The 17596-nt window shown below is 41.4% G+C and overlaps 1 protein-coding gene across 1 annotated transcript in view; it reads left to right on the top strand.

Annotated features, from left to right (window-relative positions):
- The window catches only part of aqp9b (aquaporin 9b), a 71639-nt gene that overhangs the window by 40468 nt on the left and 13575 nt on the right, over positions 1 to 17596 (top strand). Inside the window, exons 3-4 of the mRNA XM_043677452.1 lie at positions 14041 to 14178; positions 14257 to 14375. Of these exons, the coding sequence (XP_043533387.1) occupies positions 14041 to 14178; positions 14257 to 14375 (257 nt within the window). The remainder of the gene's footprint in view (positions 1 to 14040; positions 14179 to 14256; positions 14376 to 17596) is intronic.

Here is a 17596-nt window from a genome sequence, read left to right as displayed (position 1 = left end):
GGAAGTAGCAGATTCAAACCACTACAAATGCTGGAGGAAACATCACAGAAGCGCTTCACAGGAGGCTCCCAAGCACTGAGGATGTCACCTAGACAGGGGACGAAACGTCTGCAACACAAATTCCCAGCTCGGCGAACAGAACCACAACAATGATATTGGAATCTTTTGCTATAAATTCTGTGGCTTATGATCCTGTTCCACAGCTACCTGAAGGAGCAGCACTCCGAAAGCTAGTGCTTCCAAATAAACCTGTTGGACTTTAACCTGGTGTTGTGTGATAATTGAGTTTGACCAAGATGTTTCCAATTTGCCCCAACATACCTTATGGTTGAAATACTTAACCAAACTTTTTTATGTACATTTGAAACAAAACAGAAATATAAGAAAAAAAGCCTTGCTGAGCTTCTGTTTTTTATTGGAAGAGTGGGACTGGGAGCTGGGTTAGACAAGGAGATGGTGAGTAGATCGGGGACACTTTGCTTGAATCCATTTTCCTAACTGTGCTGATACAATGTCAAATCTCTTATTTGCATTTTCATTTGTCTCCTCAGCTCAGAGAAAACAGAAAACTTTCTCCTCAATAATAATATGTTCAACATTTTATTATCTTGCAATGTGACAGGTGTGTTGATTGAGGATTGATTTAATTTTCATTCCTTCAACAATGTGAAGAATATCCCCAACAGATTTTGCTCACACTATGCTTGAACGGTGACACAAGCTCACTTACCCCATTGTGGCTCACTTTGCCCTAAGTTTCCCCCACAATCTGCGCTCATTTGTTTTCACACAAGCACATTAAAAGGAAAATCTGCAAATCTTTTCTTTTTGTTCTGCTTTCAGTCTTGCAAATTGCTCTGTTTGTGTGTTAATGGACTCATAACCGGGCTATTGGACTTTCTAAGCGTTATATAAACATATGCTGCTTCAGAGACATTTCATTTTAGCTGTGCACTTAAGTTAGTTTTTGCTCAGGCTAAAGGTTAATGAAACCACTCTTAAGCACAGACTTTATGGCCAAGTGATAGCCCAATTACATCAATTCACCTAAATTGGTATCAGAAGGCTGCACTGATACGAACATTTACAAGGCACTTACATTTACAAGGTTGTAGTCAAGAATGCTTTTTTACAGCTTGTTCATAGATTGAGAGACCTATAAATTTAAGCAAAGAATACAATGGGAAGGAAAATGTTTTTAAATAGAATCAAAACAGAAAAGAGAATAGAGAAACAAAAGCATTTTTCAAAAAACAATAATTCCTCAATGTTAGAACACCAATTTGCTTTATCGACTATCTGGCAGATTAAAACATCCCGAGATTTGTTTCAGGAACACAACCTAACGCTTAAGCCAAGGGAGGAAACTTCAGAATGGGTGATCAAAGGCTTAGTCACTATCAAGAACATATTAAAAGTGATGTGGAGGAGCCAGTGTTGAACTGAGGTGGACAAAGTTAAAAATCACGGAACACCAGGTTATAGTCCAACAGGTTTATTTGAAAGTACAAGCTTTCAGAGCGCTGCTCCTTCAAGAGCGCTGCTCCTTCATCAGGTAACTAGTGGGGCAGGATCATAGGACACAGAATTTATAGTAAAAGATCAAAGTGTCATGTAACTGATGCGCTGGATTGAACAAACCTAGATTGCTGTTAAGTCTTTAATCACTTAGAATGGGGATGCAACTTTTGATTGATTAATATTAATGAATCGAAACCTGCATCCCCATTCTCAGTGATTAAAGATTTAACAGCAATCTAGATTTGTTCAATACATCACATCAGTTATATGACACTTTGATCTTTTACTATACTTACTGTGTCCTATGATCCAGCCCTACTAGCTACCTGATGAAGGAGCAGCGCTCTGAAAGCTTGTACTTCCAAATAAACCTGTTGGACTATAACCTGGTGTTTTGTGATTTATAACTTCATCTTAAAAGAGCAGAGAAAGGGAGCCGAAGAAATTTGCTGAGAGAATTCCAAGGCCTTAGTCCCAGCTGCAAGACTTCCACTGGTGGAGCAAAGGAAATAGGGAATCGGTGAAAGGTCAAAGTTGGAAGAACTCATGGTGTTCCTAGGGTTGTATGTCTGGAGACATGCAGGAATCGAGCCATGGAGTGGTTTGAATATGAAGATGTGAATTTTAAAATCTAGGTGTAGGTCATCAAGCATGGTGATGGGGGATAGATGCTGGAACAGGAATGGGTGTGAGCTAGGTTATAGACGTTTAGCTGAGTTGGTGTTAATGAAGAGAAGAAGAAGAGAGATCAAACAGGAGAAGATCTGGTGTAAAAGCAGGAGATTGGCACCAGATAATGATGCTCATTTGAAGAGCTGGAGCAGGCACAATGGGCACAATGGCCTCTTTTTGCACAGTAACAACTCTGCCATGTCAGTTTGTCCTCAATTCCATGGGATTCTTAGTTAACAGTCTCTTATGTTGGACTTTATAAAATGCCTTCTGGAAGTCCAGATAAACAACATCCATAGTCATTCCCCTGTCCACTACCTGCGTCACTGTTCAAAACATTCAATGAGGTTTGTCATGCATGATCTACCTGTCATGAATCATGCTGACTCTCGCTAATTAACTGAAAAATTTTCAAGATACTGAGTCACTTCTTGATTATAGGCTCCAACAAATTTCCCACCACTGACGTTATGCTAATTGGTCAGTAGTTCCATGTGTTTCCTCCTTTTTAAAAAGTGGAGGGAGATGTGCAATTTTCCAATCCAGAGGGATAAGACCTGAATCTAGGGATCTCTGAAAGATTATAGTTAGGGCATCCACAGTGTGGTCCTCTTGCTTTCCACGTTTGTTAATTTTATTCAGTCCTGGTTTCAAATCTACTATTGGTTGGGGAGAGAAGCTGGAGATTTACTGGCGATGACTGGATGGATTAGAATGGAACTAGGCAAGGTCAAATCCAATCATCGGAACAACAAGGAAGAGGCATCAGAGAGGCAACACTCTATGAACAGGTCAAAAGGATGAATGCAGACAGTTCCCTGTGATCACAGAGTGTGGTCACTTTGATCAAGCTGTTCCCGCATTTCAGTTCCGCAGCAGAGGTTGAAAACCAAGTGAGTGCTTCAGACATTGAATTGAAAGAAAAATAGGCATAAATTTTGAGCTAACAGCAAGGACTTTGGAGAGGAAAGGCAGTTGGAGATGGAACTGTATTTAACAAGGATGGCTGATAATGGAAGATTAGAAACTGAGTGGATAGTGTCTGGAGAGAGGGAGTTATTTACAAGAATAGCAACATGGGAGCCAGGAAGGGAAAATGAGAAGTCAGCAATTGAGAAGGTATTGGATTAATAGAGCAGGTGGTTGGTCTCATGAATAGGATCTGTTGGAGAGGGCATGAGGAGAGTAAGAAGATAGATTAATCTCTAAAGTTAATTAATTGGCATTTATTTCTGTCATTAATGCGTTCATCCTTTTTGCCAACTTTATTAATTAATTTCTTTAATACATTAATCACAGCAGTTACAGCATAGAGCCCATGGTTGGCACACAAGTCTGCAGTGAAATGGAATCGCCCAATCACAGGATGGGCAATTCAGGCAAATACAGCCACAGAAGTTTGATTTGTTCTCGGCAGCATTCCAAGCAGAGAATGGACAGAGCGACAAGCTGCACTGATTCAACTGTCACCTTTGGACCTCTCCAGATCCAGACCTGGTTTGGACGTGCTCTTTTGTAGAACTTTCAACTGACAGCTTTAAATAAACAGTAATCAGCTCCATTGCACATATGTCTCATTCACATGTAGCAGAAGCTGTCAAATCTGTGGTTATTAAGATGGAAAGGAGCTGCCAAAGCTGGGAAAATGCTTGGAATATCTTGCATTGCACAGATGGTCGTCATATTCTTGGTTTCCTTGCTGCGTTTTTGCTGTTCCATAATATCCTAGTATCTCGCTCTGTAAGAGATTGTACGTTAGGATTTGCATCCAAACCTTCCCAGTTATAGTCTTTATTTCTGCTTTCCCTAGCTTTGAAGATAGGGTGGAGTTTAATCCAGTTTATCAGGGTGGGAACCTTGGCAGCAAGGCCCTCTTCATTGGGGATGAGGCCTTGCCCTGTGTCAACTTCCCAGCAACACCAAAACCTCTGCTGATTAAGTCGGAGAGCTGCTGTGACTGAATATATTCTCTGAATAAATGTCTCCCCTGGAAAGGGAGATATACTTGTTGCTGATTAGACAGGTTGTTTTATTCAAAAAAAAGGTTATAATGTAAATTTAGTATCTTGAAAACCAACTGACTAACCCAGGCTGGGTTGGGAGGTCGGCATGGACAGGTTGGACCGAAGGGTCTGTTTCCATGCTGTACATCTCTATGACTCTATGCTGTGGACGTATTAGATAAACTTAGTGTGCATATTGTAGTATTAAGGAAAATTTGGATACATTTGAATCCGTCCCTGAAAAAAAACACAACTGGCTGAATTTAGAGTGTTTCCCATCTTCTGCTAAGATTCATATTGTGCAGTTGTACAACAGAATAAGAAGGATGCAGCAATTATATTGATGAAAATATGATTAGCATGCTTTGGGGAGGAAGTGGTAATGTCATTGGATGAGTAACCCAGAACTCCAGACAAACATTCTAGAGATATGGACTTGAATTACACCATGACAGATGTGGGAAAAAAACCCCAAAGATCTGTGGTTGCTGGAAATCAGAAAGAAGATCAGAAATTGCTGGGAAAACTCGGCAGGTCTGGCAGCATCTGTGTAGAGAAAGCAGAGTTAACATTTTGGGTGCAGTGACCCTTCTACAGAAAGGGCAAATGTGAAGCTTAATTTCAATAAAAAATCCTGAATTTTGAAATAAGCTAGTCTAATGGAAACCATGCAATTATTGTCATTTTTTTTAAAAAAAGCACACCTTGTTCATTAATGTCCTTCACGAAAAAAATCTGCTGTCCTATCTGGTCTGAATTCAGACCCTCTGCAATGTGGTTGACCTGAGCAATTAAGGATAGGTGATTAGTGCTGGCTTAGCCAGTGCTGCCCACATCCCATGAAGGAATAAAGAACACCAAGATTAACTACCATCGTTCACAACAGTAATTGTGATAATTTGGTTTAGTTGCTTGATAGATCTAATTCAAAGGATTTTTTTTCTCTCGGTTAGACACTAACTTTTTAAAATGCTTCAAAGACTTGACACATGGCTGGACTCCTGGACCAAGCCGCAAGAGTTTAGATTAGATTAGATTACTTACAGTGTGGAAACAGGCCCTTCGGCCCAACAAGTCCACACCGACCCGCCGAAGCACAACCCACCCAGACCTATTCCCCTACATTTCACCCCTTCACCTAACACTACGGGCAATATAGCATGGCCAATTCACCTAACCTGCAAATATTTGGACTGTGGGAGGAAACCGGAGCATCCAGAGGAAACCCACGCAGAATGTGCAAACTCCACACAGTCAGTCACCTGAGGTGGGAATTGAACCCGGGTCTCTGGCGCTGTGAGGCAGCAGTGCTAACCACTGTGCCACCGTGCCACCCACAAATACTTTGCCATGAGCATTTCCCACTGCCCATTGATTTCACTCGAGCAGAGAGTGAACATGGACACTGCTGAGTTAAGCAGTAAAATATTGATGTGAATTTTGTATCATGCAAACACCCCCCAAAAAACCATCCTGTCACTGTTCCCTTTGCAGTTTCTGCCCCTCTCTCATCATCTCTCTCTTTTGCGTTGTCCTTGCTGACTGAATTCTACAGAAAGACCTCTGCATTTCCTGAGATCAGTGATCTCAGAGTGCTAAATAATAAAGCCTGATTATCAAAAACTCCCAGTGCACACTCAAAAAACAGCCAATGATAATTTTTGTTTCTAACTAAGGCAAAGATTAACATCCCAATCATGACATGAGTTATTTTCTCAGAGTATTTTCAGGAACTAACAATGTTTTCTAGATCTCCATCATTTAGTGGATAAGTATCTCATCCAGTATCGTCCCATCCTGGACCATGTACATTGCAGATTCAATTGGCTTTGGCCGGATGAATTGGCTGATGTCACAGGACGGCAAGGTCTTCTCTATGGCCTCGAGCAGTCTTTGACGGGATGTGATGTGAGTGTCAAAAGAATCATCCAGTGTTCCTATACTTGATCACTGACCGCGGACTTCTAGAAAATGTGAGCTTATATATCATATAATCGAGGGGCAGGATTCAACAGTCACAATTTGCCAAGAAGTTTGCCAACATTCTGTGTGGACAATCAGACAAGTAATAGCTACTTGTGAATTATTGTGTGCAGTTCTGGTCTCCTTACTTAAAGAAGGATATACTGGCTTTGGAGATGGTGCAGAGGAGGTTCACCAAGTTGATTCTGGAGATGAAGGGGTTACCCTGTGAGGAGAGGTTGAGCCACCTGGGGCTGTACTCACTAGAATTTAAAAGAATGAGAGGGATCTTATAGAAACGTATAAAATGCTTGTGGGTAAGACTAGGACTAGGGGATATGGCCTCAAGATTAGGGGGAGTGGTTTTAGGACAGAGATGAGGAGGAACTGCTTTTCTCAGAGTAGTGAATCTATGGAATTCTCTGCCCAAGGAAGCAGTAGAGGCAGCTTCATTAAATACATTCAAGACACAGTTGGATGGGTTTTTGAAAGGTAGGGGAATTAAGGGTTATGGGGATAATGCAGGTAGGAGGAGCTGAGACAATGGATAGATCAGCCATGATCTTAATGAACAGCTGAGCAGGCTCGACAAGCCAAATAGCCTACTCCTGTTTCTATTACTATGATATTATGACTTTATTTCTTGGGTAACCTTAATTAAGCATGAATCAGTGCTGAAAAGAGAGCAGAGAAGAATATGGAGACATTGTAAACATTTTACTTTGTTTGTAGTGAATATAGTGAAAGATCATCTTTTCTAGCAGTACCAAATAAGGTAATTGTAGAGTTATTCTGGGATGTGCCTCCTTTTTTATTGAGAAAGATGAGGCTTCATGTATTTATACTAAAAATAGGAAATGTGATTGCCCAACTAAAGTGCCCTAATGAAGTAAAGTACATCAGGAAGAAATCTAGGCACAGCAGTTGATATAAAATAAATGGAAGTGTCATTTAAGTATTTGGCAGCAGTTAACGAAGATAATAAAACATTGGAGTAAACTTGTACCAGTGGTTTCACTGGCTGTAAGTGAAAGCATTTGAAACTGACACTCCATCAATTATCAGTGAAATGAGGAATACAGGTTTAACATCCTTGGAGCATTTATTCCACTGTGGTCCTGTTTCTAGTCTTCACAGCATTCAGTTAAAAGTTTGATGATGGTGTAACTCGCTTGGTAGGTCTCTTGCTCCTAGGGCCCGAGGTTCAGATCCTGACCCAGGGCTTGAGCACAGAAAAATTACACTGACACTCCAGTGCAGGACTGAGGGCATGCTGAGCTATCTTTCAGATGAGTCATCAAACTAAGTTCTGCCAGTTTGAGTGGGTGTAAAAGTTCTTAAGGAATTGCATTGAAGAGTAGAGTTTAACCACAGTGTTCTGACCAATGTTTAGCCCTTAATTACTGTCACACAAATATAGATTATCTGATTGTTATCATATTGCTTTATCTGGTTGTTATTATGTTGCATTTTTGTGGCACCTGGCTTCAAAAAGTACTTCATTTGACTGGAAATCACTCTGAGACATTTTGTAATCCTGAAAAGTGCTATGTGAATGCAAGTTGACTGCTCTCATTCTTTGATCAGCAGTGATGGTAGTGTAATGGTAATGTCACTGAACTGATGTTCTAGAAATTCAAGCTAAAATTCTGTGGAGGTAGTAAAGGATGAAATTTTAATTCAATGAAAAGCTAGTGTAATAGGGATCATGTGACCACTGTTCATTGTTGCACCAAACCCAATGGGTGCAGTTTAGATTCATCTCAAATTTACAGGGAATAGAATGTTCAACACTATCCGGAAGTTCAATCCAATAACCTAGAAACACAGGCAATGATGTCATATGTTTGCACGAAATAACCACCTGAACCTCCTGGAAGGTATTGGCTGTCATGAATGATATGGGTGTGAGAAATAGTGGCCCATGCCTTGCAACTCTCTGCTAATTTGAAGAATGGAGAGTCACGAGCTGTATCTTGTGCATGTGGTGCCTGTGTATGCCATTTCCAAAGGTAAGGTATAGTTAGCTCTCAAATTCTTCTGTAAAGAAGCATTAATTTGTTTATGTAAGTAGGGAATATAAATACACTCATATGATGACATTGTTGACAGCAATCTGTAGGTTAATAGAACAAGTCAATGGTTCGTTGATTTTTTTCTCTCATAAGATAATGTATTTGTCCAAATAGATGGCCTGTTCATTGTATCATTTATATATCAATCCTAACAGACTCTGGTGCACCATTCTGATACTGACACTGTAAGTCAAAGTTTGCAGAAATTACACTACCGCAGACTTTGGATTAAGGGATCTACATTATCTGAACTAAAATAGGATAAAAGTCCCTTGAGGTTTATTTTACTGCACTGTAGTTCGCTGGGGTTGAGAATAGCAGAGTTCAAAGGCAGATACTCTCTGTTTATGGTTACATCCTTGCTTTCAACTCCCTTTGTGCACCCCTCTCTCTGTGAAGTCTTCCAGTCCAAAAATTCTTTTGGGATCTCTGCAGTTCTCTGATTCAGGTCTCTTGCATATTTCTGGTTTTCAGAGTTCAACCATTAACAGTTGTCCCTTCAGCTGTGTGGGCGCTTGGCTCTGGAATCCTCTCCCTTAGTCTCACTATCTCTCTATTATCTCTCCTCCTTTAAGACATTCCTTAAACCTACCTCCTTCCATGTTAATATCTAGATATATTGTTTAATGTCATTCTTTTTTCTGATAAAGCTCCTGTGAGGTGACTTGGGAAATGTTACTATGTCAAATTAGCATATAAATGCAAGTTGACATTTATAACATAAACCCCTTGGTGTGAGAGGTACATTTCATCCAATTATTACAGGAATGTTTTGAAGTGAGTATAGAGCAACCACAGCCTCAGGGCACGGACAAAATTTAAAGGGTACAAAGGCAAAGTCCTCACACCCTTCTGTATTTTCTGGGTTATGGTGTCCTTTTCCATTTATATGGATAGAGTTGGCGGTAGTTAGGGGACTAGGATGGGGGGACTTCATGACTTGGGGGCACACTTTTACGGTGAGAGGAGAGAGATTTAAAAAAGACATGAGTGGCAAATATTTTACACAGAGGGTGGTTCACTTGTGGAATGAACTTCCTGAGGAAGTGGTGGGTGTGGGTACAATTACAATGCTTACAAGATCTTTGGATAGGTACATGAATGGGAAAGGTTTGGAGGGACGTGGGCCAGGAGCAGGCAGATGGGAGAAGTTTACTTTGGGATTATGTTCAGCTGGTTGGGTCTGTTGCTGTACTATATAACTCTATGATATATTCAGAGACCTTCCATCAGCACTGTCTCAAAGGCTGATCTGATTGATCAAAGGTTCAGCAGACCTAGCAGGTTCAAAGTCCTAGGGTTCTGTACCAGTACGTGTGGAGGCAAGAGACAGGAGGTGAGGCCCAAAGGGTGTGGTGAGCATCAAGAGCTGAGGTTCCTGATAGTCTGTGATGGGGTAGAGGGGTTGCAATAAAGAAGGTACAGGAGTGTGGAGCGGGCAGACCTTGTGGGAGATGGTTGCCTGATGTTGAAATTAGCTGTTGAAAAAAGTACCTCAGAACGGTGGACTTTCCACACTCCTGCCCGTCTGACAATTGAGGTCTATTAGGAAATGGCCCATAAGTAGTCATCAAGTGCCTACATAAGTGTCTTAGTTGAGACAATGGCAGCAAGTCAGTCTATCTATCCTGCTGTAAACCGTTGGACAGGATGGAAATGGGAAAACTATCCAGAGAAAACCACACACACACACACGTCCTCTCCCTGCCAACCTGGAAACCCACTGGTGGATGTGTGTTGAAATTCCTTTTTGGTTTCCTTTCTTAGAATCCCTACAGTATGGAAGCAGGCATTTGGCCCATTGAGCCTCTGAAGAGCATTGCACTCCTCTACCTATCACTCTACATATCCCATGGCTAATCCACCTATCCTACACATCCCTGGGCACTATAGCATGGTGAATCCACCTAACCTGCACATTCTTGGACAGGGGGAGGAAGCCAGAGCACCAGAGGAAACCCACGCAGACACAGAGAGAATGTACACACTCCACACAGACATTCGTCTGAGGATGGAACCCAGATTCCTGGTGTTGTGAGGCAGCAATGCTAACCACTGAGCCACTGTGCCACCCCATGGAATCTCTACAGTGACGATGCAGACCATTTAGCCCATCCAGTCCACACCAACCCTACGATGATCATGCCACCCAGATTCACTCTCTTACCCTGTATTTCCCATGGCTAATCTGTCTAGTCTAAACAGCCCTGGACACTATGGGCAATTTAGCATGGCCTAATCTTTAGAGCAGGAGGTTGACTGCACCACAAAATGTCAGAACGTATGCAATGATCAAACACAGAGGTTATCATAGCAGGCAAGACAATACCAGACTACAGTAGGCCACTGAGAATTTATGGATTCAAAACCAGCTAAAACACAGAAAACAATCAGCTTCATTCCCAATACCATCTCATACAGCAGATAAAGAAGCTTTGCTGCTTCGTGATTCATTTTCAGTTCACCAGTCAAGATCAGGGACCAATGTTCTTTAATAGTTTGCAACACAATGTTGTTTGGAACACTTATGGTGATGCTCTTATTAACCTCTTTAGAATGGCTAAATATTCTAATTAATGCACTCCACATGAAAGAAAGTTGGAGAGGTGGTGTTAGAAATGGAGCTAGAAGAGCCAACTCAGACTGTTGTTGAATAATGTTGCTTTCTATAGGTGTTTGAAGCTCAGGAGAGATTGGGCACGTGAGTATAAATAGGGATGGGCTTAGCAAAAGATACAGTCAACAATGTCTGTGGTCAAGCAACACATGATAGGACAGCAAGTGAAACCTAGGAAATTGACTTTTTTTATTTAATCATGAGACACGGGATTGCTGGCCAGGTCAGGATTTATTGCTCATCCCTAATTAAGAGTTAGCCACATCACTGTGGCTCTGGTGTCACATGTCGGCTAGACAGGTACAGATGGCAGTTTTCCTTCCCCGAAGGACAGAAGTGAACCAGATGTGTTTTTTTTTCAACAATTGACAATGATTTCACAGTCTTCAGTAGATTCTTAATTCCAGATTTTTTTTTACAATTGAAGTCACATTCCACCATCTGCCATGGTGGGATTTGAACCCAGGTCCTCAGAACGTTAATTTCTGGATTAATAGCCTAGCGATAATATCACTACCCTTTAACAGGGTACGTATAAATCTAAGGATTCTCAACCTACCCCCCTCACCTAAGGCCTGGTGCCAATGAGTTAAACTCTATTTTTAGTGAGAGAACAGACCTATTGTATTCTGGGCCTATGGTGACTTTACCATTATAAATCTAAGGATACAATTTTCCGAAACTCACCTTTCTCTAACTTTCCTTACCATAGCCCATTTAAATACAACACAATCCAGATATAACAGAACAGACATGGATCCTTGTTGTTTCAGTTTACTGGGTAGAAAATAAAGGAATGTTTTTGTCATACACCCAAGCATTCAAAATGCTTCTGTTCCATATTTGGTCAAGGGATTTCTTTTTACAGACATCCTGGCCAACATATAAGTGTGCAATTTTGCATAGTACAGATTACTTCAGATGGAACAGTCTCGAGCCCCAGGTGGTTGGAGAAAAGGGGCTGAAGGGGATGGGTTGGGGGGAGGGAGATCCATATTTTCTCTGTAGTTATCATTATCAAATCTGGAAATGTATATGAGATGTGCATTCAGGATTAAAATCACATTGGTGTCCAGATAATGGTATCGGATCACAACATTTAAATTTAAAAGATTTCTGGTACCTGTAACTGGTGTCTTTTGTGGCACTAAAATGAGCAAATATTGGGAATGCATCAGGTAGCACTTGACAAAGTGGGCGGTAGTGGGATCCAATTAAATGAGATACTAATGAATGGATGGGAGAATACATCGAGGTAAGCCAGGGGACCAAGTGTGCCCAATCTGTCGACAGGATTTGCTGCCCCACAGTGATTCAAACAATCTCTTGAGGCCACAAACAGCATCTCATACCCCTGCTACTTTGCACCAGCTTTGATACCCAGCAGCTGGTAGCACTGGTAGTGACTGTTGATGACCCATGACTAATATCAATGAGTAATTGCAGTATTAGCAAGGAGGGGATAACAGATAAGAGGGAATTCAATGGTTACAGTACAGACATGAGGAAGAGAGTGAGGAAATACCAATGTGAGTGTCATGGAGAAAATAAATGGAAAGAGTATAAAGAGAATGAAGAAGAAAACTAATGGGTGTGATAGGTGTGGTGACCATGAATCCATTGTCGATTGTCAGAAAAATTGATCTGGTACACGGTGGCACAGTGGCTAGCACTGCTGCCTCACAGCGCCAGAGACCCGGGTTCAATTCCCGCCTCAGGCGACTGACTGTGTGGAGTTTGCACATTCTCCCTGTGTCTGCATGGGTTTGCTCCGATTTCCTCCCACAGTCCAAAAATGTGCAGGTTAGGTGAATTGACCATGCTAAAATTGCTCCTAGTGTTAGGGGCAGGGGTGAATGTAGGGGAATGGGTCTGGGTAGGTTGCGCTTCAGGGGGTCGGTGTAGACTTGTTGGGCCGAAGGGCCTGTTTCCACATTTAAGTAATCTAATCTAATGTCTCTTAGGGAAGGAAACTGCCATCCTTACCTGGTCTGGCTTACATATGTCTCCAGACTCACAGCAATATGGTCAACTCTTAATTACCTTCTGGGGCAATTAGGGATCAGCAATAAGTGCTGCCTAGCCAGTGATGCCCTCATCCCATGAATGAATTAAAAAAGTACAGGAGAGGAGGGGAAAACGTATTTCTCCCAGGATATATTGAAGCCGGCTAGAAAACTAGTTGCAACTGTGTCCATATCATGAATGAGAAGTCAGTAGTAGATTCAATCGAATTTAAGTTACCTACATGAATTCTATTCTATGGTTGAAATTCAGTCTTGGACTCTTCCAAAAAATGCCATGCTATTTAATTCCACTGTATGGCTAAATTGAGCTCAAAATCCTAAACTAGGATTCTTAATTAGTAGCTTTCGCCATCATTCTAGTGGATTGTACTATTGGTGCTATCAGGGCTGGGAATTGTTGAGCAGACTCCAGGCAGTGTCAGAATTCTCATTTCCCACAATTCAAAAAAAAGGTCAGCTAAGCACTTATCACCGCTACACAGTTCTGTGGTAATGTTAACTTGATATGCCAGAGATTCCATCTTTATCTTATGTATGAGACTTCTATTTCCCTCAAGGGGCTGAGTAACATTTTTACAACAAGTGTGCCTGCATCAAGAACACACTTTCCAGGCAGAGAATGAAATGCCTAGTGCTGTTTTAAACAGACGCATGAGACTATAATTTTATCGTTGATAGTCATGTCTGATGCCATGTAAACTTTGAATTTTCTACATCGAGAACTTAATTAAATCTGTAAAGACACTGTTTAATCTATGGTATTTAGGTTTTAGTTCTTTTGGACCATTTGAAATGTAAATGAGCTGCTATGGTCATAATTCATATATCATACATGGAGGACCCAAATTTCCATTCCCAGTTCGGAGGGACAATGCAGTATGAGGGTAGTGCTGTAGTAATGAGTTAGAATATTGGGGTTAACTCCTTTGTAAAATTTACCAACATACAGGTGTGTCATTTTCTATTTTACTGATGCATTGTCCTTTAATATTGTGAGACCTCTCTTTTCTCCGTGGATTCTCAGTAATCAATAGGAGGCAAGTAAGTATGGTGAAAGTGACTCACTGGAGAGATTTGAGCACATAATTGCCATTTGGGTAAAGCATGGAATATCATGGCTATTGACCCACAAACTGTAAATGTGTCTACTACTATTGTTCCAGGAGCACATCTGAATCCTGCTATTTCCCTTTCTATGTGTGTTCTTGGACGGCTTCAGTGGTTGAAACTGCCGGTCTACTGTTTTTCTCAGCTTGTCGGGGCCTTTGTTGGTTCAGCAGCTGTGTTTGGACTTTACTATGGTAAGTTTTTCACTTTTACATTTGCATTTAAGAAGATGGAAATTGCTGCCTGTTGCAACAATCTTTTTCTCTTTCTAGATGCGTTCATGGCTTTTGATGATGGGAACTTCGCAATAACTGGTCAAAATGCAACAGCACAAATCTTCTCCTCTTATCCAGCCTCACATTTGTCGTTTGCAAATGGCTTCGCAGACCAGGTAAACATAAATGCTTCCAAAACACTTGAACTGGCTTTAATATGTTTCAGTTTTCACTACTGTAATTAATGCCAGAGGAGTTTCAAAAAATACTCTGCAGTTGATAAGTCACTTTAAGTCCTTGAACACTCAATCATTAGAAGCTCTATGAGTTCAAGGTGGGTGATGTGTACATTTGCCTTCCCCATGTATTCCTTGGAGTGCAGTGTGTTACACTGGAGATGTGGGACCCTCCCCTCCCTGTGCTCCATATTCTGCCCCATACAAATTAGCTATCATATTAATATTCCAGTGTAACACATTATTTGGGATGTACTTTGACATGAAAGGAGCTGTTTAAATGCAAGATCTTTACTGAGGTACTGAAGCTTCATCCATAAGCATCTCATCGAAGTTGCATTGGTAATTTTATTAAGCACATTTTATTAAACAAATTCAATTAGAATATAACAACTCACTCTTTTGAATGTTTAGATTGAATCACAGAATAATTTCATCCTACAAATATGCATATCTTATTTTGAAAGAAAACTGCAATAATAAAACTCATTAAAGTGTGGTTATTAATATATGGAATACATCAAATCATGATCATTTGTCCAGGGGGAGGGAAAATATTCAACCCAGTTGACAGATTCAATTCACACAACAAAAGCATGAAAAAGCAAAAGACAACATTAAGATGGAATAATAAGCAGGAGGAGGTTTCAGGAGCTCAGGAAAATCACAGCTGCACTGCCTTCAGTTTGTCTCCATTGGCAGGGACTCCCAAAGCTGCTGCACTCTTAGAAAATTAATTTCAACATTCCCACTGGTGCTGAATAAGAGATCAAAGAAAACTGCATGACAAGAAACAATCAAAGGCAGTGAGACAACAACACAATTACGACTCAGTTTGGTGGGGTAGACTGATTGTTTTCTTTGTCTCGCTACTCCAGTGGTCACAAGGAAATTTGAATTTATAAAGATGGCATTGCCAATTATATATTAGACTGTATATAGCTTAGTATCAGAAACATGCCAGCTCAGTTCAAGTGGTTTGAGATTTTGAGGGACTTTCACCACGAGGCTTGTGAATTTTCTTGGTGTATCTTACTAAACTCTCCTTATTAATTATTCAACTCACCTAATAGTGTCCGTCACTTCTGATTCTAGCACCATTGTATCACACGCCATTCCTAGAACAGCTCACTCCTCAGTGAGTCTTGACTGAAACACTGGCGTAGCTTGCACCTGCACTATCATTGAAATGCTACTATCTACTCAATGAGCGCTGGCAATTCAGCCTTGCTCTTCACCAGCCATGTTCCTGTTAATGGCATTGCAGCCATGAAGCTACACTGCTCACAGCACATTGCCAGCATGGCTGACCCTCACTTGCATATGCAACCCCATTCTCTAACTCTGTCCAGTCACGTCTAAATCACCGCTACTTTGTCCCTATTGCCCAGTGTACAGCCGCAGCTTGTCCAGGAGGGGAACTTCACCTTGTCATGGGGGTCACAAAATTATCTGGTGTGATATTGCACAGATAGCATTGGTTGTTTTCCTGATGCATTTGTGGGAGCACAACTGAGAGATCCCCCACACTGGTCACTGATCACTCCCTGGAAAGAACCAGTTGCAGAGGTGTTAAAGGCAGCTGTCACCTTCACTGCCTCCAGGAAAGGATGGCCACCCATTCCTGCAGCCTTCAGGTCCCACTCCAGCACCTGGCACAGATCTGTCACTGGGTCTCAGGACTTATGGAGCCTCTATTGGCATTGCCCCTTGCTCAGCCTCAGGAAATAGTATTGGAGCTGGAAAACTCTGGGCCTCCTGCACTCCCATGAATCCCATGGGCTCTACTAATGTGACCTGGATGCTCCTCATCCTCCTGCCAGCCTACTCCTCATCGTGGTTTTGCCATCAAACCTTTCTCCTCCTGTATCCATCTTTGCCTTCTTAGGAAGGCAGCCGAGGTGACCAACAGCCCATCAGCATTAAGCACAGGACTTCTGCAGAATGACCTATGTTGGGAATATCAGGAATGAAAGAGGTTCTTGTATGTCAGAAGAATCATGAGCATATTATGTAGGTGAGGGCTGAGCACACAGTGGACATGCTGCACCCTGATATGTCTCCATCATTCATCCAGCTTCAGGCTCGGAGTGTGTAACAACATGGTAAAGGTTGTACTGGATGAGTGACCAGCTGATTACTGACCTGCTGCATGTTGAATCCCTTCCTATTCCAGACCCACATCAATCGTTCCACTTCTTATTGCACTCAGTACAACCCATTGTTAAACTTAGATGCCAGGTGATGAAGGCTCCCACAGCACTCTTGGACACTGTGTGAACATTGGTTAATTTTGGCCAGCACTGGGATTTTGTAATGACATTGCTGCCAACATCACCTTCATTGAGATGACAATGTTTATTTTACAAATACCTATGCATGGTGCATATCACCTTTTGACCAGCATCTGATCTCCTCGGCACCTTCACTCTGCATGCAAAGCGAATTGTAAATGAAATAATTGCAAATTAAATGTAGCTGGGATTTGCAAAATGCCAACTTCACATATGTGCCCCTATCATCCTATCATCCAGTGGATGGGAATCCTGTGTTTTCACCCCTTAAACTGACTGACCTGGTTCACCCTCAGTGTTTTCCCAATCATTTTCAAGCAGCATTTCACTTCTGGAGAACGGCAAGTGATGGCAGGGGAAACAGCTCATGGTGGACAGTCTCTTTATGGCCATTCCAAATGAGGAAGTTTTATAAGTAAGTTGAACTGATTTATGCCATTTAGCCCCTCTCTTAAATAGAAAAAGTCTTCATTCTTACTCTTACTGAGGTATATAAATCAAAGGAAACATTGTTTCCAGACCAGTTCTCAAAATACTTTGAGAAGTTGTTGATACCTGTGAACATCTGTATTTTCTCAGAGCAACTTGTTATAAGCATAATTATGTCAATTAATTGACTTTGTAATATTGTGTAAAATCAACTGATAACGGAAGTTTAGCCACAAGTAACACTGTGCTGGTTCCACAATGACAGCTGTAACTGTTCATTAGTGTGACCTGTTACACAGAGGATGTAGAAAGTCCAGGGTGTGCAAACAGATGTTACAAGACACAAGAGAGTGGAGATGAATTTCTCAACTTCACTCACTTGAGCTGCCTATATTGACGATGAGACACACACTAATGTAGGCTTCTGCAGATTTGAAC

The sequence above is a fragment of the Chiloscyllium plagiosum genome, chromosome 36 (assembly GCF_004010195.1).
Source record: "Chiloscyllium plagiosum isolate BGI_BamShark_2017 chromosome 36, ASM401019v2, whole genome shotgun sequence".
Taxonomy (NCBI): Eukaryota; Metazoa; Chordata; class Chondrichthyes; order Orectolobiformes; family Hemiscylliidae; genus Chiloscyllium; species Chiloscyllium plagiosum.
The sequence above is the reverse complement of the archived record's forward strand: the minus strand, read 5'-3'. Positions and strand labels throughout refer to the sequence as shown.